Source organism: Aphanomyces invadans, assembly GCF_000520115.1.
Source record: "Aphanomyces invadans strain NJM9701 unplaced genomic scaffold supercont1.40, whole genome shotgun sequence".
NCBI classification, from domain to species: Eukaryota; Oomycota; class Saprolegniomycetes; order Saprolegniales; family Verrucalvaceae; genus Aphanomyces; species Aphanomyces invadans.
The window spans coordinates 284,886-310,844 of NW_008580185.1; the positions used below are offsets into that span (position 1 = coordinate 284,886).

The 25,959-nt window shown below is 56.7% G+C and overlaps 12 protein-coding genes across 18 annotated transcripts; 7 read left to right on the forward strand and 5 right to left on the reverse strand.

The window, feature by feature from the left end:
* The first annotated feature begins 197 nt into the window (after positions 1-197).
* Positions 198-1,734, forward strand: H310_12529 (hypothetical protein). Of its 4 annotated transcripts, none has more exons than XM_008879599.1 (7): positions 198-479; positions 526-691; positions 736-826; positions 880-1,014; positions 1,080-1,222; positions 1,319-1,362; positions 1,411-1,734. In XM_008879599.1, exons 1-7 carry the CDS (start codon positions 231-233, stop codon positions 1,531-1,533), a joined length of 951 nt encoding a protein of 316 aa, XP_008877821.1. In that variant the 5' UTR covers positions 198-230; the 3' UTR covers positions 1,534-1,734. The 4 variants fall into 4 exon arrangements, with proteins under 4 accessions (XP_008877821.1, XP_008877822.1, XP_008877823.1 ...); XM_008879600.1 differs by having other exon boundaries at positions 880-1,008; XM_008879601.1 differs by having other exon boundaries at positions 526-826.
* A 773-nt stretch (positions 1,735-2,507) lies between these two features.
* H310_12530 (hypothetical protein) lies at positions 2,508-3,119 on the forward strand (the record flags this gene model as incomplete). Its single annotated transcript, XM_008879603.1, has 2 exons — positions 2,508-2,607; positions 2,647-3,119. The coding sequence occupies 2 exons, from the start codon at positions 2,508-2,510 to the stop codon at positions 3,117-3,119; spliced, it is 573 nt and encodes a 190-aa protein (XP_008877825.1).
* Positions 3,120-3,208: 89 nt separating this feature from the next.
* Positions 3,209-5,206, reverse strand: H310_12531 (hypothetical protein). 4 transcript variants are annotated; one of them, XM_008879605.1, is made up of 10 exons: positions 4,954-5,206; positions 4,798-4,897; positions 4,670-4,739; positions 4,461-4,625; positions 4,266-4,406; positions 4,055-4,209; positions 3,855-3,941; positions 3,689-3,810; positions 3,544-3,613; positions 3,209-3,489 (listed from the first exon to the last, which is right to left on the reverse strand). In XM_008879605.1, the coding sequence occupies exons 1-10, from the start codon at positions 5,160-5,162 to the stop codon at positions 3,304-3,306; spliced, it is 1,305 nt and encodes a 434-aa protein (XP_008877827.1). In that variant the 5' UTR covers positions 5,163-5,206; the 3' UTR covers positions 3,209-3,303. The 4 variants fall into 4 exon arrangements, with proteins under 4 accessions (XP_008877827.1, XP_008877826.1, XP_008877829.1 ...); XM_008879604.1 differs by having other exon boundaries at positions 3,544-3,810; XM_008879607.1 differs by having other exon boundaries at positions 3,689-3,941.
* Positions 5,207-6,672: 1,466 nt separating this feature from the next.
* H310_12532 (hypothetical protein) lies at positions 6,673-6,922 on the forward strand (the record flags this gene model as incomplete). Its single annotated transcript, XM_008879608.1, has 2 exons — positions 6,673-6,822; positions 6,887-6,922. 2 exons carry the CDS (start codon positions 6,673-6,675, stop codon positions 6,920-6,922), a joined length of 186 nt encoding a protein of 61 aa, XP_008877830.1.
* An 853-nt stretch (positions 6,923-7,775) lies between these two features.
* H310_12533 (hypothetical protein) lies at positions 7,776-9,322 on the reverse strand. Its single transcript, XM_008879609.1, has 6 exons — positions 9,231-9,322; positions 8,952-9,166; positions 8,657-8,897; positions 8,438-8,605; positions 8,151-8,328; positions 7,776-8,106 (listed from the first exon to the last, which is right to left on the reverse strand). The coding sequence occupies exons 1-6, from the start codon at positions 9,294-9,296 to the stop codon at positions 7,958-7,960; spliced, it is 1,017 nt and encodes a 338-aa protein (XP_008877831.1). The 5' UTR covers positions 9,297-9,322; the 3' UTR covers positions 7,776-7,957.
* A 189-nt stretch (positions 9,323-9,511) lies between these two features.
* On the reverse strand, positions 9,512-10,859 carry H310_12534 (hypothetical protein). Its single transcript, XM_008879610.1, has 4 exons — positions 10,351-10,859; positions 10,246-10,299; positions 9,951-10,193; positions 9,512-9,889 (listed from the first exon to the last, which is right to left on the reverse strand). Exons 1-4 carry the CDS (start codon positions 10,516-10,518, stop codon positions 9,614-9,616), a joined length of 741 nt encoding a protein of 246 aa, XP_008877832.1. The 5' UTR covers positions 10,519-10,859; the 3' UTR covers positions 9,512-9,613.
* Positions 10,860-10,883: 24 nt separating this feature from the next.
* Positions 10,884-12,166, reverse strand: H310_12535 (DNA-binding protein, 42 kDa). Its single transcript, XM_008879611.1, has one exon. The coding sequence runs from the start codon at positions 12,133-12,135 to the stop codon at positions 10,912-10,914; it is 1,224 nt and encodes a 407-aa protein (XP_008877833.1). The 5' UTR covers positions 12,136-12,166; the 3' UTR covers positions 10,884-10,911.
* Positions 12,167-12,637: 471 nt separating this feature from the next.
* Positions 12,638-14,014, forward strand: H310_12536 (hypothetical protein). The gene is made up of 5 exons (XM_008879612.1): positions 12,638-12,863; positions 12,922-13,035; positions 13,105-13,164; positions 13,274-13,371; positions 13,425-14,014. The coding sequence occupies exons 1-5, from the start codon at positions 12,660-12,662 to the stop codon at positions 13,837-13,839; spliced, it is 891 nt and encodes a 296-aa protein (XP_008877834.1). The 5' UTR covers positions 12,638-12,659; the 3' UTR covers positions 13,840-14,014.
* A 634-nt stretch (positions 14,015-14,648) lies between these two features.
* On the forward strand, positions 14,649-15,152 carry H310_12537 (hypothetical protein; the record flags this gene model as incomplete). The annotated part of the gene is made up of 1 exon (XM_008879613.1): positions 14,649-15,152. The coding sequence occupies one exon, from the start codon at positions 14,649-14,651 to the stop codon at positions 15,150-15,152; it is 504 nt and encodes a 167-aa protein (XP_008877835.1).
* Positions 15,153-15,406: 254 nt separating this feature from the next.
* H310_12538 (hypothetical protein) lies at positions 15,407-19,422 on the reverse strand. The gene has a single exon (XM_008879614.1). It carries the CDS (start codon positions 19,404-19,406, stop codon positions 15,468-15,470), a length of 3,939 nt encoding a protein of 1,312 aa, XP_008877836.1. The 5' UTR covers positions 19,407-19,422; the 3' UTR covers positions 15,407-15,467.
* A 2,233-nt stretch (positions 19,423-21,655) lies between these two features.
* H310_12539 (hypothetical protein) lies at positions 21,656-24,120 on the forward strand. Its single transcript, XM_008879615.1, has one exon. The coding sequence runs from the start codon at positions 21,925-21,927 to the stop codon at positions 24,100-24,102; it is 2,178 nt and encodes a 725-aa protein (XP_008877837.1). The 5' UTR covers positions 21,656-21,924; the 3' UTR covers positions 24,103-24,120.
* Positions 24,121-25,636: 1,516 nt separating this feature from the next.
* On the forward strand, positions 25,637-25,896 carry H310_12540 (hypothetical protein; the record flags this gene model as incomplete). Its single annotated transcript, XM_008879616.1, has 2 exons — positions 25,637-25,830; positions 25,887-25,896. The coding sequence occupies 2 exons, from the start codon at positions 25,637-25,639 to the stop codon at positions 25,894-25,896; spliced, it is 204 nt and encodes a 67-aa protein (XP_008877838.1).
* Positions 25,897-25,959: the final 63 nt, after the last annotated feature.

A 25,959-nucleotide genomic window follows, 5' to 3' on the forward strand; every position in this document is an offset into this window, starting at 1 on the left:
GGGCCGCTGAAATCTGGAATAGAGATGAATAAACCCCTCCTGGGACGTACTTCCGAGGTTTGTATGCACATGAGACTTTTAGCCAATCATGTCGCGATAGACGATGGAAAAAAAATACCTCGCGACCGACGTTCAACTTGGACGATCGGGAGAAATATTTCCACTCGTTGGACGATCTTGAGTAATTCCCGTTATGAGGCTGCCCAAATCCGAGTTCCGTTCGACAAGTCATGGCAAGGCCAGCCAAAGCAGCGCCGACCGCCACACCACCCAGCAAGACCAAAGCTGCAATGCCAACGCGCGGTGCGCCGCGGATGTCCTCTCCTCGTGTCTTTTGGAGCTTGGCTGTGGTGTTTGGAGCGCTCGCGGCATGGCTGCGCTACCAAGCACTGATGGCGACAAAGTCGTTGCACCACATCGGGCTGCCGACGTCAGCCGCCCCGGCGCGCATTCGATGGAACGTTACGTGCTCCAACCAGGTTGATCTCACTCTCTGCGTCGCGCATCTCTCACTGTGGCATGCAGTACAAACCATTCGTCCAAGGATGCCACAAACGAACCAAGTGCGGCCGCGCGTTGAAAGACAACTTTGTCTCGCCGGCCGTGGTGGACGCGTTGCGCGGCATCGCAGACCATGGCATGCAGGGCCGATCGACTCTTGGCGGCCCCACGATCATGGACATCAACACAGGTACCGCCGGCCACGAGTCGTCTCATTCGCCATCGCCGTCGTAGGCTACGTGAAAGACGGCAACGGCCTGATCAACCTGTATCGGCAAGACCCGCCCGTGCAGTTCACGACAGCGCAGTACACGTTGTACCGCGAGTGAGTTGCGTTCTCCTTGCCCTGGAACGTCCTCCTAACTGGATGGCCTGCAGCACGATCGAAGCCATTCGCCGCGCAATCATGCATGAGTTTCAACTGACGACGCTGTACTTTACCGCGCCGACGTTTCTCACGCGCCTCATTGGCAATGCGTCGTGGACTCCAGCCGAGTTGCATGACGAGTACTGGTCCGATTGTGCATGCGAGCCACACACGCCACGTGGATTCATCGACGGATGTGTCCATGGTCTAGGCATGCTCACGTCGACAAAAACAATACGCATCACTACGACTACTCGGGGCTCCTGTACTTGGCCGACTACGGCGTCGAGTTCACGGGCGGGATGTTTGCCTTCCTCGACCACCATCGAAACACGACGGTCGAGCCCGCACGAGGTTCGTGATTGCAACCGTGTGCCGCCCCAGTTGAAAGTCGCCGCCGCAGACGTCCCGGCCATGCAAGTTGTTGACGTTGGCTGTGTCGACGAGTAGGTCGGCTCATGATGTTTACGTCGGGCGCGGAAAACGTGCACGAGGTAAACGTATACGAAGCCGACGCTGCGATGACCTCACGCGCGTGGTAGGTCCGGCCCGTCGAATCCGGCGCGCGGTACTTGATGAGCATGTGGTTCACGTGCGACGCCCGGAAGCGTTTTCACAACTTTTTGGACGGCAAAGTGCACGAGCACTACGCCAGCGCCACTTGAAAGGACGGCGGCGAGTCGGAAGAAGTGAACGAGATGTGGAAAATCCAAACGCAGAAAACAGCAAGTGTGTGCGTTGAGGTGTTGTTCGATACAGGAGCGTAGTCGGGGACTCCCCAGCGACACCACGACCTTGAACGGGACACAGTCCTTCAGCTACCGTTGGCACGGAACCACACGGCCCGCCGTGCTTTCGCAATCGCGGCATGTTTGAGTCGGTCGCTCGAGCGAGAGGGCAAGCAGGATGGCATCCAGGCAAACCCACCCATCCCCCCAACCTTGACATTGGGCTGCTGTCGAAAACGCCATGGTCGATGCCCTCGTTGATTACGGTCGGGGAACGTTCCGATATCGCAAGGAACGTTCTCAAGGGTTGAAAAAGCGGTTGCAAATCTGATTCGTTGGATGTAGTATTCGGTGTGGACTCGTTGTCTGGGCGACGTTGACGAACCGACGTGTTGTCCATGAAAGGGGCGGTGGTCGCCCAGGCGCGTTTGCAAGGCTTGCCATCGTTGCCACCGCACGACCCTCAGCAGGGCGAAACGTGGAGCACTCGTCGTCGAGGGGGGGAGGAATGCGCCTCGTTCGAGTCGACACGCGTTGCCCCCTTTCTCGGGGAAACTGCTGGCACGTTTACGGGCGAGACTTGAGCGCTTTGTGCCGCCAAGAGCTCGGGTGAAGGGCGCGCGCCCCCGAAACGATCCCAACCTGGTTGCACGATCCGATGCTGGATGGTTGCGGCTATCATCCGGATATCGTGGCCAGGTGGCGCTGGATCGTGCGACCGACCTCTATTGGCATGAAAATAAACTTGAAGTTTGTATGGTGGCCATCATGGACAGCCATCGATCGACTCGACGAAATGCAAAACGACGTCGGTCCATATTTTTCATCTTCCGCCGATGGACGTGATCGACGACGGCGCAATGGCGAGGGCGGCGCAAGCTGCCTTGAAGCAACACCGGCCGCCACGAGCAATGCAGCTGGAGGCACAACCAGCCCACCACGCCACACACGACGTCAAAACCGAGCCACCGACGCCCGAGCCATGCTCGGACAATTCGTTGGGGCGACTCGGTTCGTCCACGTTGCCCGTGACGTCTCGACAGCCTACAGCATCCGCTCCTGCACCTCGATCACAGCCCTCGAGGCATCAACTGCACCATCGATCGTACGAGGAAGCGATCGCAAGCGCGGCGGGCACGGTCGTCCCGCTCGACATGCGATGCCGATACAAGACAGGGCGATGTCCGCTAGCTCGAGCCACGAAACGAAGTGGCCGACCACTTCTTCTGTGCGAATTCCACCGGGCCAAGCAAAACAGCATCAAGCGCAAGAGCGACACCAAGTACCGGATCGACCGCCTCGCGCAAAAAGCACGCAACGCCATGGACCGTCCATTGCAAACACAAGCGCAACTGCCCGTGGATTTCGACAAATGCCTCCTGTTGTCGAATCCCCTTCACATCCCGATCGTGCCCCTCGCACACGATCCGCTGACTCCACTCCAGCAGCTCATTTCCCCCACCAGCGACATGGGTGGGGACGATATCGCGCTGCTTCAATTCTTCGTCTTAACTCCCCGATAACTCGTAAATGCCATGACAAACTACCAAAACTAGTCCTCTTCACACCTTCACACGCGGTGGTCTTGGTTGCACAGGTCCAAGAAAAACAATCCCCACGCAAGGTCGTGTTCAAATTCTCGCTGCTGCAAACGACCGATCGCGCTGGACGCGGTGTCGCTGGCATGCGCCATGACCAACCGTCGGTCTATTCCCAATTGAAACGAACGTAGCCAGTGCCGAGCGGGATGTGCGTCAGCTTCCACTCGTGCTGGTGCATGGTCTCGTAAAAGAGCGGAAATTCTTGCTGCATCATGGCGAGCGCGCCGCTGCCTTTGGCTGGCGACGTCAGCACGATTGTGACGTGGTAGAACGCTCGGAGTTCGTCCACTGGCTACGCAAACCGGTCAAGCGCTCCTCGCCAAGTCAACATCGACACCGGGGGTACCTTGGCATGCACGGACAAGAAAACATGAATGTGCCCAGCAGCATCTTCCCACAGCACGTACTGTTCATCCCTGCGCACCACACACACACACACGTGTTTCAGTCGAGCGCAGCGATCCATGTGGAAACGTTGCCAACAGTCGCACCGATACGCCGCGAGCAGAGGACCGAGGGGGACGTGGGCGGCCGGCAAGTGGTGGCCCATCGAGATCGGCAGCCGCGGGCCCCAAATCACTTCGGCGTGGTTGATGTCGACCACCGACAGCGACTACATGCACGAAGTACGAGCCGTGTCCTGCGGTCGGAAGTCACCTGTTTCGTGCTGCTGCTGCGATACCGTTGAATCGCCAGGTATGCGCGCTGGACATTGAGAGTTGGAATGCACAGCGTGGTCACAGCCTAGCCCAATATTCAACGACGGGCAAATGGATGGACCACAGCGAGCGGAAGGTCGATGCAGCGGAGTGGCACGAGGACGGTCTCGCCAGTCGTGCCAATATCAAGACGCTTACCAGGTAATTCGCCACAACGTGAAAGCCCGTGAGAAAGATAAATGCCATCCACACCGTCGTCCGCGACTGGTTGACGGCGTTGGCAAAGTACATGCCACTGACGAGCCCGACCATGTTGACAAAAGTTTCCTGCGACCCTTCCTTGGCCGCGATATCTACACAACTCGACGCAGGTTGACGCACATGGCGAATGAGCGCGATGACACTGCACCCGCCATGTTTTCGTGCTTGGCGAAATGGGCTGTCAGCGACGACCGCGTCGCGCCGGCGGCGACGCCACACATGGCTTTGCACACGGACGATACGCACAGGATCTCGGTTACGTACAGAGGAAAGAACGGCGCCAGCATGTCTAAGACAGGACGATTCGGATCTGGACGAGAATGTGCGGACACGCCGACTCTACCTAGCGTGAGCCCGAAATCGTTGATGACGTCTGCGTACAGCCGCCAGAACTTGACGTTCGCGTCAAACTTGGGCCCGACAATGTACGCGAAGAAGAGTCCCCCGAGCATGCCCGAGCCGTCTCGCATAACCCACTGTAGCGCCGCCGCCAAGGGTGTGACGGAATCTAGACAGCGTTGCCACGGCGCTTTCGACGGAACGTTGACATACCTTTGCCGACCCCGACGCTCTCCAGCACGGATTGCGTAGCGAGGACGCCGCGGAGATAACTGCACATGGCCTGCAGAGAGAGAGAGAGGGTGTTCAGCATGGCAACGTCGTGACGTCGGACGCGACACCTGGCACGTATCCCACATTTGGAATGTGAGGTACTCGTCGCTGACGCTGTCGGGGTAACCAAACGGAAGAAACATGTCGAAGAGCTCACGACGAAGCAACCTACGAGGAACGAATGATGTCCAACATGTTGGAGGTCGCGAGGGTCGTCGTCGTACTGGACGATGTTGGTGACGCGCCACGTTGCACCCTTCACGGACGACACGCGGCCGTCGACTGCGGACCATTCCAACACCGTCGGCGACGCATTATAATGCGACGACCGAATGTCGTGCGCCGTGAACGTCACCTGTCTTGGAATCGCAGCGTCGTCGGCTCCAACGCCCCCTCGCGCCTTGCCTCCTCCTGCAACCTTGCGCGCTAGCATCGCGCTCTCGATTGGAAATCGAATTTCAATTGCCAGTTTTAAAATACACGGAAATTTTCGAATGAATTTCAAAGTCGCTCGGACGCAAGCGCCGCCGCCAAGGCGCTTGAGCACGTCGAGTCACTGGCTTTGGTGCCGCTTCTCCGACGCACAAGCGTCGGAGGAGCTCTCGACTGCGCTTAACAACGTGCTGCGTGATGAGTCGAGAGTAAGTCGGCGTGTACGCGTTGTGTGGTCCGTCCAGCAGAACCAAGTTCAATCAATGCCGTCCTACCAAGATCCCTTCATGCGTGTATGCTTTGGCGAGGGGGGGATGCGAAGGTATAGCGCTGTGCAGGGTGATTGCCGCACGTCGACCTCCCCGCCGAAACCCCGAAGCCTCGATGGATATTCGCAATTGCTTGAACTGTTGTACACCCGTACCAGTTGTTCGCGCTGCTCATGATGTGCTTATAGCGCAGGCGGACTGTGCGATACCGTTCTTGCACACGTCGCCCATCGAAGTCGTCGCAGATGTGAAGCACGGAGTTGTTGGGTACAGTTGGTTTGGCAGGTCTACCACGAGCCCCGCCCACCTTTTCTGACCCGCGACTTTCGACAGCTCGCTTCTTCAGTGGCGCAGTCCACGTGGATCTTGTTATCACCAACGACGACTGCAAGTGCTAACGATTCACGGAATGCGGCGAGTACAAGGCGGAGCTTTACCTCGGGCGCCATCTACCTGTGAACCCGTGGCACGCGCACGACAAGAGTCCCCAGGAGTCTTTAGTCGACCTCACGAAGGCTCGTATCCCGCGCCTGACAGGAGCGCTTCGGCTGTGCATGCTTTTCAAGTCCATTCGATTCTCGAGCGGAGCAGCACTGCTCTCGCGGGCGGGGCCGCACACACACCACGCGTCGACTGGAGCTGCTGTCAGCCGATTTCTTTTGAACAACTAGGTTCACGTCGGGTTTATCCGTTTACTCCGTACAAAACCACTCGTTTTCCGTTTGAACAGTACAATTTTTATCCCTTCAACCTGGCCGACGCCATGCCATTGGAAAAACTTGCCCTTGCCGCAGCACCTGGGCGGCACACTAGTCGCCGTGAACGCAATATGCAGCCGCTTGTGGCATGGCTGCAAGCCTTTACGAGCTTGAGTTGGAGGTTGCAACGCCTGCGACTCTGGAGTTTGGTCTTGGTCGGCGACCTCGAGATTGTACTCGGCTAACGAAATATTCTCACGTCGTCGGTTCAAAAGTCGTCGGCGGCTGCGCTGATGACCGCGTCATGGTAGCCCCAGCTCGACACTTTCTGCGATGACGGGTGGCCCAGAGAAGAGCATGCGTTGCGATGGCGGGACGCTGTATAGTGTCCCGCCAGACTTACGATACTAGGCGGGCGATGGGATGCAGGGCGGACGCGTTTGTCAAACGTGAAGCCCACCGACAGAGACCAGGGCTCGACCACATAGCTCAATTGGCGCCAACACCACCCTGAGAGTTCAAGATGTGCAATTCGCGCGCAAGGATGGCGTCGGCAGCTGTGCCGGAAGAGTGTGTGGACCGTAAGAACGACCCGGATGCCATCAAGAACTTAAACCTCATGAACGCGTTCACGCCGATCGAGTGGAGCTGCAAAGTCGAGTTCGGGATCCGCACACACTGGTTCCGGTCTTGGGTTACCGTTGCAAGAGGTGGAAATTCCTTTGTCCTTTGCCTCGATGGTCGTGCTGGTGCTCAAGGACCACGGCGCGCTGCTCAAGACCAAGCGGCCCTGATTGTTTCCGAGTAAGAAAGATCGCATGTCGCAACGATGATGCCTCCACGAACGGCATTGTCGTCGCTGCCATGTGTGGGATCGTCGCGCTGATGCACTTTGACGTCGCGGCAGACTCGATGGCAATCGAGCTGTCGACAAAGGAGCCCGAGACTCACCAAAGCCGCCTCCTCAACTGCATCGAAAGGCCACGAAGCCTCGGGTCAGCACCCGCCAAGATCTTGATGCATCGGCACGCTGCTGCATTCGTCTGTGTACGCCGGTACCTACGCATCGGGCGTCCGTTTGAACAAACATTTGCGCTCGTGGCAGCGCCGGTCGCGCTCATGCATCCGTTGCCCTCGCCATGCTCAAGGAAGTGCAATGGCTTTCACGACCTCAGCGATTTCTGGTCCATGGGTGCATGTGCTGCCGGTGTTCTGGCTAACGTTGCAGTTCGCGTTCTTCTTTCATTCGCACATCTCCGTTGTCGAGCCCTTGATCGATCCGCTCACGGTCCGCCATCCAAGCGACGCCTTCTTGCCTCTATGAACTTCGCCCTCACGTTCGCCTATGCATGCATTGTTTATGAACATAGACGGGCAGTGGCGCTGCTGCCGCTGCGCCAAGCTTTACGAGGAAGGGTCGCGCCATGGACCGAACAGGCATGAACGACCGCCACCGCATCGAGACCACACCGGTAGGCTGTCGACATGATGGATACCAACTGGGGAACGTCTGCTCCTAGCTCCTTTTCCAATGGGATCAAGTGGGTTGTCCTTTTGAGCTCGACCCGTTAAGTCATCCACAACATTGCAGCCCCATTTCATATGCTTGCATTCGTGAGCTAAGCCGCCTTCCTTCCATTCCGTGCCTCCCGATCAAAACCACACAATGTTCTGAACAACGCCACGGCCGAATTGAAAACCGAATCCATCGGCTACAGCTGAAAGGGAATAGACATGCGATCCTTCCCAGCTCAACTTGGATGTACAACTCGATGCCATGGTAAGCTTGGGATGTTGAAGACGGTGGATGCGTCTTCGGCTGGGCTTCTTTACACAGTTAAGTTGGTCAGTACTTGCCTGACAACGCGGTAGTTTTGCTTGGAGTTTAGCCTCACGACGTAGGCCTTGCCATGAGGCACGACCGTGAGCCAGAAAGGAACCTTCTCGGCCACCAGTGCAATTTGGTCTTTGATTTTTTCTATTCTCCAACATGACCGGCCATCCCAAGGACGAAGGACGTACCGGGCATCGGCGCCTTGTTCAGCTCCTTTACGAGCGTCTCCTGGTCAAATGCAGACTTGCCGGTGAACGACGCGAACGCTTGAATTTGGTCGCACAAGGTCGGCAACGTCGCGAGCAATCGGTCGCCACTGGCAACCTTGGTTGTAAGCGCCTTCTTGCGCCACTCGGCGGTCCGCACCTATTCCACAGCTCGATAGATCCAAAGCACACAGCCAACGCCTGCAGGAAATGGCACACACAAAAAACAGGTCACCCCAACAATCGAGAACCGAGAAAGGAGGTGGCACCTTGTCCACGAGCCACGCTGGCAAGCCCTGCAGCTCTTTTGGCACTGGCTTGGCGAGGTAAGTTGCTTGCTCTAGTGGCGTTAATGTCGCGGCATGGCGATGCTCTTGCTCCCGCAGCTGAGCCATGGGAGTCGGGCCGACCGCTTCCTCCAACGAAGGCAGCGCTGCCTACCACCTGCCCTGCATTGCGATGTCGACGACACTGATAAGTGCAATTACCTCGGGTATATCCAAGTCCAATGAAACCTCCTTGGACGCATTGGGGGTTCTTGCCAAGTGGTCAGCGAGCAGTTTGTTCAAATTTGCACAAAACTCGTTCATGCGCGCGTTGTATGATGTGGATGTGGGCTGGATGACCCACTCCGGACGAGTCACGTTGTTCGCGGGCTTGGTAAAGGACAAGTCGTATGCAGCGGGGAACACTGCGACAATCCGTGCGAGGTCCGACTCTGTAAAGGAGCTAGGGATGAATGGGTGAGAAGGAGGCGGCACCGAATCGAATGGGACATCGCACCACTTGCACGACGACTCGACCGCAGCCTTGATCAACGAGAAACTCGCTGTACGATGGTACAGCGCCATTGTGGTCAAGCTAAATTCGAGCGATGAAAACAAATGCGCCACGTGGACGCCAGATGGGGTCATGTGCTCGCTCATGCCATGCGCGGTAAACGAAGCGGCGCACACGACTTTGGCCTTCTTCTGTTCATGCTGCACTGTTTCCTCGGCCTAGGGCAAGTCGTACGCACTTTTAACAAGACTCCTGGATCATAAGCCTGGAGGATATCCCTACCGCGGCTTCCTCCAGAGCGCGCTTCGCTGCCGCCGCCTTGGCCGCACTTCGCTTGCTCAACATCATGGTGCCTCAGCAAGCAATAGGGATCGTATCCGGAAATGCTCCCGATTATCCGGATTGCGTTGATCGTACCATTTTGAATTGAGTGGGCGGGTGGTGCTGCGCAAGCCTAGCGAGGTTTACCAAAGCACACAGCAAGTCCAGGGCGGTGCTAGCGCTAGATTAATTGTTGCCCGCGGGATGGCACGGGCTGCTGAAGTGGTAACTCAAGCTACGTTGTGTTGAAGTACGGCGACACCGACGGTTACACTTGCACCACACCGATAGCTCTAGATTTCAACAGACAGAGACGTACATCCAGCTAGTCAGATAACGCTACATCAATCACTTCGGAATTCACTCGGTTGCTCCAACATATCCTCCAACACGTTGACGTTGTTGAGGATTGTGCGGTGGCCACAATGTGGACACCACGCGCCTTGGCTCTGTTCTCGTTGCTTCTGGAGCTGCCATATCTTTTCATGGTGTGTCTTGATGTTGATAGAATGCTGCACGATTTCTCGCGACATGGCCCCGTCGAGTTTTCGTTTGTTTTTCATCGCGACGAGTTGCACCAGTTCGACTTGGGCGGCCCGAAGATGCGTCGCAATGTCGTCCTACGATTGTGCATTCGTTTCAGTTGGTGACTCTATCGAAACCCACAACCAATTGCACGACCAGTGTGGGTTGATTTGGAACGCGATGGACATGGTATACATGGTCGCAGTGCTGGCATAACCCGTGTGCGTCCCACACGACTTGCCACGGGCTTTCCGGGGGCAGCGCTTGCAAACTGGACTGCACAGTGGATGCATTCAACTCAACTTTGGTGAAACTCGCATGCCGTGCAGCTGACGTAGCTTTGGACACCGTGATGGCGGAGATCGTTCGCTTGAGCACGTTGATGCCTGTAACCACGCCCTATGATACAAACACTGCTCCGTTGTTTCAGCAACGAACGCAAGGGCTCTACCACGAGGTTGACCACAGCCCCGCGCAAGATGAAGCGCATACCGACGCAGCTCACCTACATTCACACAAGCTCAAGACAAGCTGAATGCCATTTTTCACCATGGACCTTAGACGATGCTAGCCACGGCGGAATCTCAGGTCGTTTGCACACTTCACAAAGGTCCATCGGCTGCATGGACCATCGTGACCTGCCGCAGTAATGGCACTCTGGAACGGCGGAAAGTGCCAACTCTTCAGCGCTTCCCGCAAACGGCCCTTCAAATGTCAGCCGCATTGCCGTCAAAAGTCAGCTAGGAACGAGAATCGCCCAACGGAACGGCCCATCCGGATATTAACCGGATACGACTCCTTAAGATGGAAAGGTCGCAGCAACCGAGATCGCGAAGGAGGCAGAGGCATCGACATGGTGCCGGCTGCATGACGATGGTAAGAATGGGAAAGGAAGCGGTTGGTTGGGCTAGACTTGCTTCGAGTCCACCCGACGTGTACACCTCGCTCGACGACGAATGTGGTGGAAGGGACGGCGAGACTCGACGCCCACCTTGCAGGCCGGCGCCGTATCGGCGGAATTGCACGGTGGGGCGCCGTGCGTCATAAGGACGTGTTGGGGCATGCTTACATCCATTCTGTCATGTCAAAGGCAGAACAAAATGATTTCCCAATTAGTTTATTCCAAATCGTCTTCGACGGCCTTGGAGGCGGCAGGCTTCTTGGCCTTCTTCTTGTTCTTCTTCTTCAACGACGACCCGAGGACGGCGGCCAATTCGGGAGTGAGCACCTTGTCCGAGTTGACGCGGTCCACCGGCAACGCGAGCCCGGTGATCTTGGTCGTCCCGTTCGGCAGGAGCAGAACCGTCGCCTTGAAGTGCGCAATGTGGTCGCCATGTCGGCCTTCCAACACGGGGAACGGGGTCAACAGGTCATGCTTGACGCACTCGCTGACGCCCAGACGCGATTGGGACTCGTCTTCGAACGCGCGAATCGTAAACGGAAGCGTGGGGAACTTGGAGTTGATTTCCGAAAACACGTAGCGGCTCGCCTTCATCTTCAAGCGGTAACTCTTGTCGACTTGGCGCTTGAACACGGTCGTGCGGCGTTCAGATTGCACGGGCTTCTCCAACCCCGTCGTGAATGCAACGTCGATAGCGTACGCTTCGTTCACGTCGAACGTGGCGCGCGCGGCCTTGGTTTCCGGGTCATTCTTGACCGCAATCGTCTTGCTGCCGTCGATGACAAAGCGTTTCAGTTGGTGCATGAGCGTACCAGACAACGCCTTGACACCGTACGCCTCCGCCAGTGCTTCCAACGCTTCCGTAACTTGGGCGTTCGTGTTACCGGGCTTGATCAAGCGCGCGCACAGTTCGACAGCGTCATGGGCGGCCTTGAGCACATCGGCTTGGGTGCCGAGGACAATGTTGTCCGAGCCTTCAGCATCAGGGACGATCACAGTGTGAGCGACGACGGCAATGTACCCGTCGATGTGGCAACCCAAGTCAATCTTGACCCAGTCACCAGCCTTCAACGTGACGGATTCGCTGGGAAGAGGGGAGAAGTGGCACACGACTTCGTTCACGCTCAAGCACGTGGGGAACGCAATGCCTTTCTCGACTTTCTTGCTCTTGTACACGGTGCCGGCACGGGCAGTGATCAACGCATCGCCGAACGTGGCGACTTCGACAACCGACTTGCCAGGTAGCAACTGGGCGATCACGCCTTCCAACGCGGATTGCGCGATCTCGGCAGCGAGGCGGTACTTAGTCACGACGTCCGTGTTGCTGCAGTCTTCGACCACCGGCACGTCGGCTTTGGTTTCTTGCGGGTCCACGTCGCTCATCCTTCTTGATGCAAGTAAGTTGCGTTTTGAGCTTGTCAAGGTTTCGATTTCGACCATACTGAACGCAAGTGTATATTTTTGCTCTGGTTTCAACCACTCTTTTTGTCCGTTCATTTAAATATCCGTGGTATAGTTGTTGTTTGTATGGAAGATACAATTTTTCAAATTAAATCGACCGTCGCCCAACTATCCGGACAATGCTTCGTTCCACTGACCAATTCGTTTCAACGCGACGTTTTTATTCATTGCAACGTGAGAACAGGGGCAGGCCGAACACCACCAGACTCGAAACGTTCAAGCAGATGCATTCACTATGCATACTCAACGATACAGGCGTACACATCGATCGCAAGCGATACGGAGAACCCATTTGATGTTTGCACACTCGTATTATACCATCGACATCGTGAAGCTATGAATTGGGGAACCTCACCAATACCAACCTCATGAAAAAAGCGCCTCTTAACAAACCGCAAGGTGGTTAAAATATGTCAAAGTAGTTTAACGTAGCCATCCATTCTGTGAAAAATCCATTATCCGGATGAAGCGTTCATTTGACAGTCAGTCCAAGTTCGATCTTGATGCATCTTCGCCGCATCGCCACTGGAAGTCGCGGCCGCTTGCCTGCGCGCCGCTTGCCTGCGCGCCGCTTGCGCCATACGCTGGTCACGCCTGAATGGATCGTTGACACGAAAGATAAACTCGTTGTGTTGGATTGTGGATCGCTCGACGGGTATCACCGTGGTCACGTCCCCAATGCGCTGCATTTTGGTCTGCCCTCCAAGGTGGAATCCCATCTGTCCTGCTGTCCTGGCGGAAGCTTTATGCTCGTGCTACTCATAGGACCCGAAGGATCCTTTCCACATCATCACGGAGAAGTACTTTCGATCGTACTTGGCTACCCTTCCTGTCGAACTCGACACGACCCTAGTCTTCTACGACGACTCGAATCATTTGGTACAACTTTGCATCCCACGATACCGTCGTACCTTTCACTCAAGAAAGCGTTCTGTCGGACTCGTATAGCAAGCTACACGCGCATGGTGGGTGAGTCGCTATTTCGGATTCCCCAAGGATCAACTCAAGGTTCGTATCCGCGTCACAAATGTCGCTGGCGCGGCTGTACTTATGGCCCACTGGCATGTCCTCCATGAAGCCAAGGGTTCCTCCCAATTGACGCGCATCATTTGGATAGATCCTGAACGGCGGATTCCGCTACTGGGTCGAACACGACTTCGAAGTGTCATGCCAAGTGGTGCCACCGTCAAGTCCTGTGTCGTCGACGCTACCTGCGTACGTATCCGAGGCATATTTCGTTGCATGTGTTTGCCTCATGGCTACGATAGTATTCAGATGGACTCCTCTCGCGTGATTGGGCTGGACGAACTCAAGGCACTCGTAGCCGCTGGCGCCGACGCGGGCGTCCAAATCCTGGACACGCGGTCGGCGGATGAATACACCGGAGCGGCAGCGCACGGCAATGCCCGACCGGGCCACGTCCCCCGCGCTCTGCATCTGGAGTGGTCCGACACCCTGCAGCCGAGCGGTCAATTCAAGTCGACGGACGAACTCGTCGCTCTCGTCGCGGCGGCCGGTCTGTCCGCCGACAAGCCCGTCGTCACGTACTGCCAGCGTGGGATTCGTGCTGCGCACACTGCGTTCGTGTTGGAAGAACTCTTGGGCTTCCCCAAGGTTCGCGTGTATGAAGCGTCGATGGCAGAGTACTTAAACGCGCCCGACACAAAAGTCGAAGTGTCGTAATGTGACAATGCATAAACCCTCGGCATGCACAGCAACTTGGCATAGCAGAGCCCCTCTCTCTGAATTCCTGGTAGCTCAAAGGCACAGTCAGCACGAGCAGGAAGACAAGCTTGCAGCTTCCACACCGGTGCGTCCGCCATCGGCACCGTCCGCTCTGTCGAAACATTCACGCTGGTGCGGACAAAGACCGTTTTCCAATCTTGACGGTGCTTTCCACCAGTTGAGGCACCATGCCGACCAAATCGATGTGCAAAGATGAAGCACCTTGCGTCGTTGACAGATATCGTACGCGTGCGTTGCCAAAGTGTGGAAGGATGCCTCCACGGCCTGCAATGCACCGGCGAAGAAGCGCCTCCGCCACGTATCACGCATCCTAACATCGCACACATGCCAAGAGATGTCGGCGAGGAATTCAGTGAAAACTTTGAGCGACAATTTTTCCAGAGTCTGCCTCGCTCCATCACAAGACGTTGACAGGAGGGGGCATCACCCAACGAAGCATAGACGACGCTGGATACATGAACGTACCCGGGGGTGTATCCATGCTTATTACAGCCATCACGTCCATGGAAACGGTCGCGCTCGGACGTCGCCGACAACGCGGCCCTTGCTCGAGAGGTGGGCACACTCCATGTCGCATACGACATTTGAAACGGTTTTCAATACAGTTGACCAATCCAATAGGTTCAACGTAGTCCGTTAAATCGGGACATCAGGCCACGTGTACTCGTTTAAACTTGAAGGAATGTTTGTGCTGGGAATGCAGGCTCGATTCAAAAAATCGGCGCACTTTTCAAGTTTGGATCGCAATGACAACACCCCTGAAACGTCTGTCGATGGCGGCGCGGCAAACGTCGTTCGCCGACCTGGACTGCAGCGTCCAGGGCACGAGCATCTGCAAAACGCGACCGCGGGCCCTCTTTGCACCAACCCACGTCGTCTTTCTTGTCAAGCTGACGATGCCGACTCGACAGTCGTGGTGCATCCAGTGCACGTTGCACGACGTGGCAAGGCTCCACCGCCGCTTGGTCGACTCGGTGGACGATACGGATTTTCAAGCGGCGCTGTCGACGCTGCGATGTCCCCGGCAACCCCTCTTTCGACGAACGAACGCACTGGTCGTCAAAGGCATGTGCTGTGACTTGGAGTTCTACTTGACCACGTTGCTCAAGGTGTGTCAAGCTCACGTCGTCACGGCAACCCCGTCTGCCGTCGACGTGGAAGCCACCATGCGCACCTTTTTCGATACGTCCTCGGTCAAAGCACAGACCAAAGCCGCCGCAAACATGGCGAAAGAAGCACCCTGTACTTAATCCTTTGGATCCAACACGATCGGAACGTGACGTCGACCAAAAGTTCTGCGCGCTTTGCCGCTCATGAAAGCCAGCGGCCGCCCGTCGATGCATTTCGTGGCGATGCTTGAAGCGCACGTGCACCTCATGGTGCGTGTGCTTCGCATCGATTGCATCGTCCATTTGGGCGAACGGGGCGATTGTTTGCCAACTCAACGCCAATGTGACCAAGTGACCATGTGCGTCCTGACTGTGCCAACCACCGAATTTGAAACTTCGAAAGGATGTACACCTGAAATGAGTCGAGTGGGGTTCTATTCCATACGTGCAGTCCTTCTATTCCTCGGCAATGCTTTCATCTTCTCGAGGACTGGTCGACGAAGCGGTGGACGCGTGAACCTTGTCCAAATACCCGCCTTCGTTGCACAGCTCAAAGAAGATGCCCGTGCCAGCAGCAATCAGCGCCTCGGGGGTGTCGCATTGGGCAACGCGGCCTTGGTCAAACACCATGATGCGGTCGGCATCAAGCACCGTGTCCAAGCGATGGGCGATCGTGAGCACCGTCGACGACGCAAACTCTTCACGGATCACGCGCTGGAGGTTTTGATCTGTTTCGTGGTCGATGGCAGCGGTCGCTTCGTCCATGACGACAATGTGGCAGTTGCGAAGGAGAGCGCGGGCCATGCACAGCATTTGGCGTTCGCCGACACTGTAGTTTTCGCCGTTTTCTTCGATGGTCGACTCGAGCTTCTTCTCTTCTTGGGCAATGCGTGGGGTCAACTTGACCTTCTCGAGCGCGTCCCACAACTGAGCGTCAGTGTACTGGTCGAACGGGTCCAAATACGACCGCAGCGTGCCTTTGAACAGGATCGGATTTTGCGGAATAATCGCCATGCTTTCGCGTAGAGTCTTGACACCGACCGTCGAAGTGTTGACGCCGCCAATGACGACGCTACCGGACGCGATCTCGTTGATGCGGAACAGCGCCATGGTCAGGCTCGACTTGCCGGCACCCGTGCGCCCGACAATGCCGACCTTTTCGCCCGACTTGATCGAAAAGTTGACGTCCTTTAGCACAAGCGGGTCGTTGGGCTTGTAGCGGAAGCTCACGTTGTTGAACGCGATCGAGCCGTCTTCCGGCCACGACGCAGGAACCGCGCCAGAGATCACGCGGGGTGCTTCCTGAACCACGTTCGTGTACTCGGCAACACGTTCGGGGGCAACCATCGCGGTTTCTAACTGGGACCACATTTGGACCATCCATTCGAGTTGACCCGTAATTTGCAGAGAGTACCCAAAGACTAACCCGACCAAACCAGCGTTCAAGTACGATCGCATGTAGATGAGCGACATGGTGGTCACTAACAGCATGAACGCCGAGATCATTTGAATGCGGAACGAAAACCACTGCGATGCGAGCTCGCCGCAGAACATCGTCTCCATGTTCCGGTTGACTTTGTTTTGCTGGAGGCGCTCGAAGCGACGGACTTGCTTGCCACCAAACGCGCGGACCACGATCGCGCCGTCGATACTTTCCGAGATATGCGTGATCAGGGGCGATCGAGTTGTCTTGTTCAAGCGTTCCATTTCACGGGCGGGTTGGACGTACACGGATGCGATTTTGTAGTAGATAAACATGAGGGGTAACAGGACAAGGCCCAGCGTCTTGATCACAACGATCGTCGTGCCAAGCGAAAACAGCAAGACAAAAACGGTCGACAAGAAGAAACCGAACTGGTTGGGCAACCGGCCGTCGACGGCGTTGATGTCACCAGAAAAGCGGTTCAGAATTCGACCGAGCGGGTTCGTGTCGAAGAAGCGCATGGGCGCACCAAGCAGCGCCTTGGTCATGTCGTCAAACATTTTCTTGGACGCGCGAATGCCGGCAAACGAAACGGTCAACACACGCACGACCACCATGACCGATGACCCGATCGCGAGCGCGGCGTACACGGAAATGTTGTACTCCGCAGTCGCTTGAAATTCATCGGTCGTGAGCGTCGCACCTGTCGCGGTCCACGAACTGAGCCACAAGTCGCTCGACACTTGCAATCCTTGCCACAAACTTTGCACAAGGAGGAGCAAAATCACGGTCGTCCACCCACCGACGGCGTTGAAGTACGCGAGAAATACTTCCTGCGACACACGACCCGACTCGCGCTCTTCGGTCACCACAAGCTTGCCACGAGTCTCTTCTTCGTTGTACGTTTGCGGGGCCGATGCGTCAAACGGCGTGAACAAATGGTCTTCAACCGTCGCGCCAAACGGCGACTTAAGCGACGGCGACACGAGAACATCAAGGTATTGGAGCGACGATCCCGGACGGCCCTCGGCGTCGATGGCGTCCAACTCGTCCGCCATGTCTTCCGTGGAAATGTTGGCGCGAGCAGGGTACGGTGGAATGAGAATGTCAAAGTCTTGCTTGTCCGTGTTGATGGTTTCGAGGAGGTTCCCACCGTTCGAGACTTCAATCGTGCGATCCACGTACGGCGACGCAATGATTTCCGGCGAGTGCGTGACGAGCACGATGGTCTTGTTGCGAAGCAGACCGAGGAAACACTTGGTGAATATTTCGTTTTGCACGATCGCGTCGACGGCAGACAGTGGCGAGTCCAAGATGAAAATGTCGGCGTCGCTGTAGCACGCACGGGCCAAACTGATGCGGGCCTTCTGACCACCCGAAACATTCACGCCTTTGGACCCGATTTCCGTGCGGTCACCGGCTGCAAACAGTGTCAAATCTGTGCCCAACGCACACGCTTCCAGCACGCGGTTGTACTTGACCCGGTCGTACGGCAACCCAAACAGAATGTTTTCACGGATCGTCATGTTTTGGATCCACGGCTGCTGCGCAAAGTACGCAATGCGACCGTTCACGCCAACCTTCCCGTTGTACTTATCAAGCTCGCCCAACAGCACATTGCACAGAGACGTCTTGCCTTCGCCGACGCTTCCATGGACCACGACAAACTCGCCGCGCTTTACAGTCAGGTTCAAGTTTGTAAAGAACGGCTTCTCGGCGTCCCAACCGAAGGACCCGTCGACGACTTCAATGTCGATGCTGTTGGCTGACACTTCCGACGTGACGACAGTCGGGTCACGCTCGTCCAGCGCCAAAAACTCAGAGAAACGCTTGTACGACACGTGCGCTTGCATGAATGCGGCAACAATCTGCGGCAGACGCATCATGGGCTGCTTGACCATGTTGAACAGTGACAGCGCGGTAAAGACCTTGGACGCAGTCAGGGTTTGCTTGAGCAAGAGCACGTAGCACGCAAACGAGATGGTTGTGAGCGCAACTGGTGCGATGTTGTTCATAGCGGTCGTGCCGGCGCCGATGCAGAACTGCGTCCACAGCGAGCGGAGTTCATCGGCGCGCAGGTCGCAAATCTTGGTGTAGTATCGTTCTTCCCACGCGTTCAACTTGATGATTTGCATGGACCCAAACACTTCATTGATTGTCTTCATGCGAGTGTCCTTCTTGCCCATGAGAACGCGCCAATTGGTGCGCTGCATCGTAGCAAACCAGCGCGTCAAGAAGAACGCGACTACCATGACTCCGATCCCGGAAAACATGGCCCAGTCCAGTTGCTGCCACAGCAGGTACATCAACGCTGTCACCTGGAGCGGAATGATCCAGACTTGGTTAATGAAGAACGAGACCGCGACCACGGGCCACATGTCGGATGTGAACAGGTTGGAGACCTCCCCCGTGCTCTTAGCCTTTCGTGACTTGGCGTTCAAACGCAGTGCCTTTTTGTAGAGCAAGTTTTGCAAGACGGCCATGACTTTGACAAATAGTAGTTCGTTTTTCAAGTCCGTTTGAGTTTGCAAAATCGCTTGTACGATCTTTACGGCAAACAACGTCACGACCGGCACCGCCAGCGTTTGAAAATCGGGCGACGACATTTCGATCGACGACACGACCTTGTTCAACACGATCGGTCCGTACAACGACAGCACCATCGCAATGAATTGCAGCACACCAACCACAAGCGCCTGCGTGCCAAACACAGCCATCGACGCCCAGAAAATCGATTTCGACTCGTTGAATTTGGGTTCAAACGACTCAGTGATAACCTCGCATTTGCTGTGCGACGGCAGCGGCCACAAATCGGACGCTTCCAACTGGCGCTCGTTCCCCAACTTCATCAGCGGGTCCGCCCACAAGTACAGCCATCGCGACAAGAAATTCTCCGTCTCGAGCGGGGACTTGGCGTCCTTTGGACGCGTTGTCTCGAGCTTCACGGTCTGGTACTTGGTGACCCTCGACATGGCTCGTCCACCGCGTAAATTCCAAACTGAGCTCGGAAGGGTTGGTGTTGCTCCATATCCGGGATCCGGATAAAAGCGCGCCAATGACACCACGTGACATAATGTTGACAGGAAGAAAATATGCTTTGATTTTACGTCCTCTTCTACTTCATTCGGACTATACACATATTACTTTGAATACAAATCCGTTTATTTTATGCACTATTTCAATGGCCTCCTCTACGACGTTCCGAGGACAACACTGCCAGCCAAACAACCAACACCTGGCAGCGGCAGCAACCCCATCAACTCTACATCTGGGGCGCTCGGCCTGAGATGTGACGATAAATCCACTGCTGGTACTGTTGGGTGATGGTCGAGTTCAAACTCAGGACCCTTTGCTCACGCGCCTCTCAAACAGCGACTTCGAACGATTGTGTATTGTTCGTGCGTGGCACTTTGTCCATGCAGAAACGTCTCCCGGATCACATGGTCCGACCTCTCGAAAAGGATATGATATGCTTCGCCCCCTTCTGAAGCTGCCGTTTTGCTGGGCACCACACTGTCCACTCGCGAGGGAACTTTCCAGAGAAGAATGAATGGGAGCATGTGCGATGCACCGTTGGTCCACCCACCCAACGATCTGTTCCCAGTCGATGGGTTGGGCCAACTTGGCTCTGAAGTCATTCGAACTAACTCACCCTTCGGAATATCGCACCTGAGTAGAGTTCGTTCATTATATCGTACCATTTTCCAGCAACACTAATATATCTAGCGAAAACACACATTCTGCGACACCCGATCGATCAAAATATTGTATATGCAGGGAGGTTCGCTCAAAAGAGGACATGGTTTGTACCGAACTACGAATGCAGTCGGCGAAACGTCGACACAATGGCGCTTTGGACGACGGGGGGGGAGGCCGGCTTGCTGCAAGTTCTTGGCGCCTTGACCATCCAAATGCATGCATCGTTTGATCGCTTCGAAAAGACGGCATGTCGCGGCGAGAGGATCGTCGGAGCCCTCCTCTCCATATATCCCCCTGTGCACCGTTTCACACCCCATCGTCGGAGGATTTTTCCATGGATGCAACGACATGCATTCTCGCCCCACGAATTTCTCCGCGTGAAGCAGCGACGGACGCGATCGCGAGAGGCACGCGCTCCTCTCGACAACGATTCCAACCTCACATTGCCGCTCTCTCGCGACCACCGATGAAGATGCAGTCCATGCGTGTGATTATGGTCGGCTGCGCAACAGAGTGGCGAGAAATCACACACGTCGAAGTACACATCGGCCCATGTGCTGTGGACTGAGAGCGTGGGGTGACGTGCCGCTTGGTAGATGACCTACCTGGCCATGCGCAGAGGCACAGTCATGGCGACCTTTGCAGTTGTATACTGGTCTCTGTCGTGGTACGGCTCAGGCAACGCGTATTCGGCATGTGTTGGAAACTCGACAGGTCGATTTCTCGCTCGGTGCCATCGCCTTGTCGAGCCCGTCGTCAACAAGGCTGGTGCGTCGTTCATGCTGCTGTCTCAGTTCCTGCACAGACGGACGTTTGAGTCGGATGGTGCAAGTGTTTTTGTCGTGCCTCAGTACCGCACGTCCTGGAAAACCTTGCCGCTTCCATGCTGCTCAGTAGCCAACTCAATAGCGTGTCGACTGTGCGCCATCCAACGGAGCACAGCAACGGTCGCGGTGGCAAACATGACGTTCGATGTTGTCGTTGCCAACTCGCGTAACCCTGTCCATTGGCCGTCTCGAGCTCACCGTGCCAGCGCTCTTTGTCAAATCCATCCCGTGTGCAGTGCGAGTCCGTGATGGCCTACAGTTCGAGCTGCCAAGCGCTGACGTCCCCGAGTTTAGGAGCAACGACTGCCACGTGAATGACGTCACCCCCCCCAACCCGATGCCTCCGCCACAGAGTTGGCAAGTTTACTTTGCGGAGGCGGCCTGCACTGACCTGGGAAATATCCATCTTGGAGGGGCGTCAGGAACGAAGCGGATGTTTGCGTCCACGCGAGGAGGCAGAGGTGCCGCAGTCCACGAAGCATTCCGGCGTTTGTCGAGGACGTTCATCCACGACTGAGGGACTCGTCAGCGTGCTCAGCAGTAGGAGCAATTTGGGCTGACCCCGTGATTTGTGCCGTGATCAGTGGAAGCATCCCACGTGCCCAAGCAAAACCAGATCCCATGACCATGCAACGGTCCCACTTCTACGCACCTCTCCCGCAGGTGTAGGTCCCAATGCATCCATGTTCCGTTCTTCGAGACGAGAGCAGAACCAACCCGGCCGCCGTGACGCGGCCGATTTTTGGACGGGCTTGGCGCCGCGTTGGTCTCGCGCGCCGCGCGGACAAAGGCCGTGCGAAAGCTCAGATATGAGAAAATCGACCAATCCGAAACGAGAAAAAAGCCAAGTGGCCAATCAAATGCCAGGTGGTCCACAACCTGCTCGATCCAGCACCCAACAACAGGTATCGCGAGAAGTCGAGTCGGGAGTTGGTCACGATCGCATCGACCGCCGCCGCATCCGATGTCGTTCGCGAATCCTCCCATCGCACGAGGCGAGGCTGTGGACGACGACGACCGACGCCCTGGCGACGGACTCATTCTCAGTTCGACAGGAGCGACGTCGTTGCTCACGTCGTCCCTCCACCGCCGCGCCGGCACGTCGCCAAACAAGGTCGCGTGCACATTCACTTCGGCCGCCATTGGTTCCAGTGTCGACATGACGTTTGCTTCGTTGGACATGTCCGCCCGCCGGATCGCGTCCATGTTGACTGGTGCACCGAAACGTGTGGACCGGCCGGTGTTTTCGCGTGGCGACTGTGTGCTGTTGTGGTACCCTCCCGACGGCAGCACACACGAGCTGGTTGCTGCATTCTGGGGATGTCTGTATGCCGGTGCGGTTGCCGTCATCGTGGACGACGCACAGACCCTCCATCGCGTGCAGCAGGACACACAGGCTGTGCTGGGCCTCACAACGTCGTCGTTCTTGCGGCAACGCAAACTCGACAAGGTCAAGGATGCGCTGCACTTGACCAAGCTGTTTCACCGCAAGAAAAACGACAAACTGCGACAGAGTTTCATGCAAACGTTTGCCACGTTTGACGACCACAGCGCCGACGTGTCGCGCGCTGCCAGTCGCGTCGTGTGGCTCCCCGCCGACCGCGCGCCAGCCATTTCAGAAGCAACGTCATCCCGCATCGTCGAACACGCGTCGTCCTTTGGCGCGTCGACTGTGGCGTGCATCGTGTATACTGCCGGCTCGTCCGATGTGCACCGCAAGCCTGTACAAGTCAGTCACGCAAACTTGGCTGCCGCCGGTGGCGCACCGTTCGATTGGATCCAGCCCACGGATTGTGTGGTGACGACGCTTCCACTACACACACCCAGTGCGTTGGTGCACGCGGTGATTGTGCCTGTCGTCCACGGGTGCCGAAGCGTTGTCGTCAGCACGCGCGAGATGGAGACCGACCCGTGTCGATGGATGGACGTGGTGGCGTCGGAGCGCGCCGTGTTAGCATCCGCGTCTCCTTCGACGATTGCGGCGGCGGCAGCGAGTCGGCGTGCTACCAACTCCATTTCGCGCTCCGGGACATCCGTCGTCGACCGGCGGCACTTGTCGTCCCTCGTATCTGTCATGTCGATCGGCGGGCCTTTGCACCCAACGACCATGGAACGGTTCATCCACGCATTTCACTTGCGACCGTCGCAAGTCGCATGTGGGTTTGCGGTCGGGGAAGCCATGGGTATGGTCACCTCGACGACTCGGACGACGGAGCCGCCTCACGTCCTGGCCGTGAGCCGCCGTGTCCTGGAGCAGTGCCACCAACTCGAACCACTCGATGCCACCGCGGAGACCCATCACGTGGATCTCGACGCGGTCGTTCTTGGTAGCGACACCCTCCCGGACAACTCGAGCTCGGACTCCAAGGACGTGATGCTCTTGACGTCGTCGGGATGGCCCCTCCCGCACATGTCTGTCATCGTGGTGGATCCTGTTTCGTGTATCCAGCTGCCAGAGGGCCTCATCGGCGAGATTTGGGTCCATGGGCCATCCTTGTCCCCCGGCTACCTCCATCACCCCGCGAGCCACCACCAGTACAAGTTTACACAAGGAACGCTGCACGTGCCATCGACTCGGCGGAGCAAGCATAGCCTGCGGCACACCGGTCGGCCTGGTTTGAAGTCACCTTTGGCCACCGTCGACCCAACATTGGCGCCATTAACGTACCATCGTACGGGCGACTTGGGCGCGCTGTACCTGGGCGAGCTCTACGTCGTGGGCCGAGCCGTCGACGTGCTGCAACTGCCGGACCGGTGGCTCACGCCGTATGTGGTCGAGACATCCGTGCGGCACTGCAGCGCGCTCGTGTCCCATGTCTGTGTGTACGGCGACCGTGACATGGCGGTGGTGGTCGTGGAAACGAAATCGGACATTCAACATGCGCGCGATGGCCCGGTCGTGGCGCATAGCTTGTGCAATGCCGTGATCAAGTGCGTTGTGGCCCATCACGATCTCCACGTGGGAAAGGTCGTCGTGATCAAGCCGAACGCGATGCCGTTGACGGCATGCGGTAAGGTTCAGCGGGGCCGCGTGAAAGCGCTTGTGACGGCGCAGGACCCGACCGCCGTCGTGCTCGAATACCATCATTATCCGACGATCGAGGTGCCGGTGGGCGGCGCGTCCGAGGGATTTTTAATTTAGTCGACTGCTGTTCAGGGATTTTTTGCATCATGGCACAGGCGAGAGGCACGTGGTCATGACTGTTGCGACTGCTCGTCCTGTTGCAGTCGAGTGCGACGCGGTAGTGCACTCTCGTGGGCCTCCGCAGGCGGAGGCCCACCAACTCAACATGTGGAGGGTGCTGCTTACGACGCGGAGGGACGAGGCTTGTGGTCCTCGACGAACAAGATCGAGACTGTCGCCGCCAATGCATTTTGGTCTGTTGCGAGAGAATGCACCATAAGGAGCGGGCGTACACGCCAGTTCGTGCAGATTCGAAGCCGTCGTCGTCGTTGCAAGTCCCCAGGCAGCAGGACCGCAGCCAGGCTGTGGCCAGCTCAGGTCCTACCACAGGTGTAGTACTGCCCTACGGCGTGATGCCTGTGGTACCGCCACATGCATGCGAATACGCAGACGTTCGCACTCTTCTCTCGTCCATCGCTCCTTCTTGTTCCCTTGGCAAACACACAGTCATGCAATTGAATATCGACGGGCACGGCGACTACCATGACGCGGACCTCGTCGCCCAAGGCGTACGCGACGCAGGACGCCGTGATGTGACGCAAAGTTTACCAGACATCCTTGCACACTGCGGGCTGTGGTCCGTCGCCCATGTCGTGCGCTTCCTTGGCCGCGTACTGTGGAGCAATGGCCTCCAGTCGCATAAGCGATTCAACTGCGTCGTTGTCGAGTGCGTACGAGAGGCTCATGACCAGGACGTCGAGCATGGCGTGGATAACGTCGGGAGGCGACATCTACCGTTGTTCGTCGATGTGCCAACTCGAGCACGTCCCTCCAACTTGTTCGCGACAAAAAGGCGAGCACACGATGCTCGAACAAGGCTTCGTAGGGCCTGCGACGCCCTCAGCCGTGGCCAGCACCGTTCCAACCGATTGGGAAGGCTGTGCACTTGAAACATGTCGTGTCGCTCATGCAAATGCGCATCATCCACGTCGAACTCGCTAAAAACGCGGGCGTGGCTCAGTTCAAGTGAACCACACGACATTTCCATCCCCGCGAACGAGCAAGGCGGCTGCCGCCCAGACGCCGCTGCACAACTGGCCTAACGCCAACCGCACAGCATCTACGGACGTGGCGACGGCAGACAGCAGTAAGTGGTGCGGTTCTATTACGTGCATCGCAATGCGCAACGAGTCGGTGTCGAAGATTGCCGCGATCCCTAGTCCAAGCAACCGGATCCGGAAACAAATAACTTGGTAACGAAAGGTCATGGCGGGGATTGTGTTTACATAGTTGCATTGAACACCAATGGCCGAATAGCGGCGTTGAAGGGCGAGCTGCAAGCTCGTCATGCATGCGCAAGTAAGAGAAGAACTGGATGTATGAAAACAAGTCTATTAAAGGATGAATTCACTTGTCGATTTCCCCTCTTAGTCTTAAGTCGCCGGCTAACCGCCTGCTGTCATTGTCTTCCTCGACCGACGACCTTACTACAAAACACGTCAGTTCAAGAGATTATGAGCCCAACACAAGGCACTTACAAACAAGAAGGACCATGGTGAACATCACCGCCACGCTCAAGCTGAACGACCACAACTTCCGCGAATGGGACACCTACTTTCGCGGAAAGCTCATGATGAAGGGCATGCATCAACTCCTTACCCAAATGCCGACGTCAACTGCCTTGGACGCCAGCAGCGAGGTCCAAAAGGCATTCGGAATCCTCATCGACACCTTGGAGCCCAGCCAGTACCGATACATCGATGGGCACACACGCGTCCGCATCGCCTACGACGCACTGGTAGCCCAACATAAGCCAACAACGAAGATCGACCGGATCCAGGTGGCAATGGAGTGGGCCAAGCTGTCGTGGGACCC

What these genes read in the sequence shown, in the direction of transcription:
- H310_12535 (XM_008879611.1), bottom strand. Translation starts at nt 12,135, where the DNA reads ATGGTCGAAATCGAAACCTTGACAAGCTCAAAACGCAACTTACTTGCA.
- H310_12529 (XM_008879599.1), top strand. Translation starts at nt 231, where the DNA reads ATGGCAAGGCCAGCCAAAGCAGCGCCGACCGCCACACCACCCAGCAAG. An exon ending in GATCATGGACATCAACACAG is followed by an intron (nt 692 to 735) that starts GTACCGCCGGCC and finishes TCGCCGTCGTAG; the next exon opens with GCTACGTGAAAGACGGCAAC. An exon ending in CAGTACACGTTGTACCGCGA is followed by an intron (nt 827 to 879) that starts GTGAGTTGCGTT and finishes GATGGCCTGCAG; the next exon opens with CACGATCGAAGCCATTCGCC.
- H310_12538 (XM_008879614.1), bottom strand. Translation starts at nt 19,406, where the DNA reads ATGTCGAGGGTCACCAAGTACCAGACCGTGAAGCTCGAGACAACGCGT.
- H310_12531 (XM_008879604.1), bottom strand. Translation starts at nt 5,162, where the DNA reads ATGCTAGCGCGCAAGGTTGCAGGAGGAGGCAAGGCGCGAGGGGGCGTT. An exon ending in GAGCGTCGGGGTCGGCAAAG is followed by an intron (nt 4,626 to 4,669) that starts GTATGTCAACGT and finishes AACGCTGTCTAG; the next exon opens with ATTCCGTCACACCCTTGGCG. An exon ending in ACGTTGTGGCGAATTACCTG is followed by an intron (nt 3,942 to 4,054) that starts GTAAGCGTCTTG and finishes ATATTGGGCTAG; the next exon opens with GCTGTGACCACGCTGTGCAT.
- H310_12534 (XM_008879610.1), bottom strand. Translation starts at nt 10,518, where the DNA reads ATGCGGCTGACATTTGAAGGGCCGTTTGCGGGAAGCGCTGAAGAGTTG. An exon ending in CGTGGCTAGCATCGTCTAAG is followed by an intron (nt 10,300 to 10,350) that starts GTCCATGGTGAA and finishes GTGTGAATGTAG; the next exon opens with GTGAGCTGCGTCGGTATGCG. An exon ending in GGGCTGTGGTCAACCTCGTG is followed by an intron (nt 10,194 to 10,245) that starts GTAGAGCCCTTG and finishes TTTGTATCATAG; the next exon opens with GGCGTGGTTACAGGCATCAA.
- H310_12539 (XM_008879615.1), top strand. Translation starts at nt 21,925, where the DNA reads ATGTCGTTCGCGAATCCTCCCATCGCACGAGGCGAGGCTGTGGACGAC.
- H310_12536 (XM_008879612.1), top strand. Translation starts at nt 12,660, where the DNA reads ATGCATCTTCGCCGCATCGCCACTGGAAGTCGCGGCCGCTTGCCTGCG. An exon ending in ATTTTGGTCTGCCCTCCAAG is followed by an intron (nt 12,864 to 12,921) that starts GTGGAATCCCAT and finishes TGCTACTCATAG; the next exon opens with GACCCGAAGGATCCTTTCCA. An exon ending in ACGACGACTCGAATCATTTG is followed by an intron (nt 13,036 to 13,104) that starts GTACAACTTTGC and finishes GGACTCGTATAG; the next exon opens with CAAGCTACACGCGCATGGTG.
- H310_12533 (XM_008879609.1), bottom strand. Translation starts at nt 9,296, where the DNA reads ATGATGTTGAGCAAGCGAAGTGCGGCCAAGGCGGCGGCAGCGAAGCGC. An exon ending in GTCGAGTCGTCGTGCAAGTG is followed by an intron (nt 8,898 to 8,951) that starts GTGCGATGTCCC and finishes ATTCATCCCTAG; the next exon opens with CTCCTTTACAGAGTCGGACC. An exon ending in TGGACTTGGATATACCCGAG is followed by an intron (nt 8,606 to 8,656) that starts GTAATTGCACTT and finishes GGCAGGTGGTAG; the next exon opens with GCAGCGCTGCCTTCGTTGGA.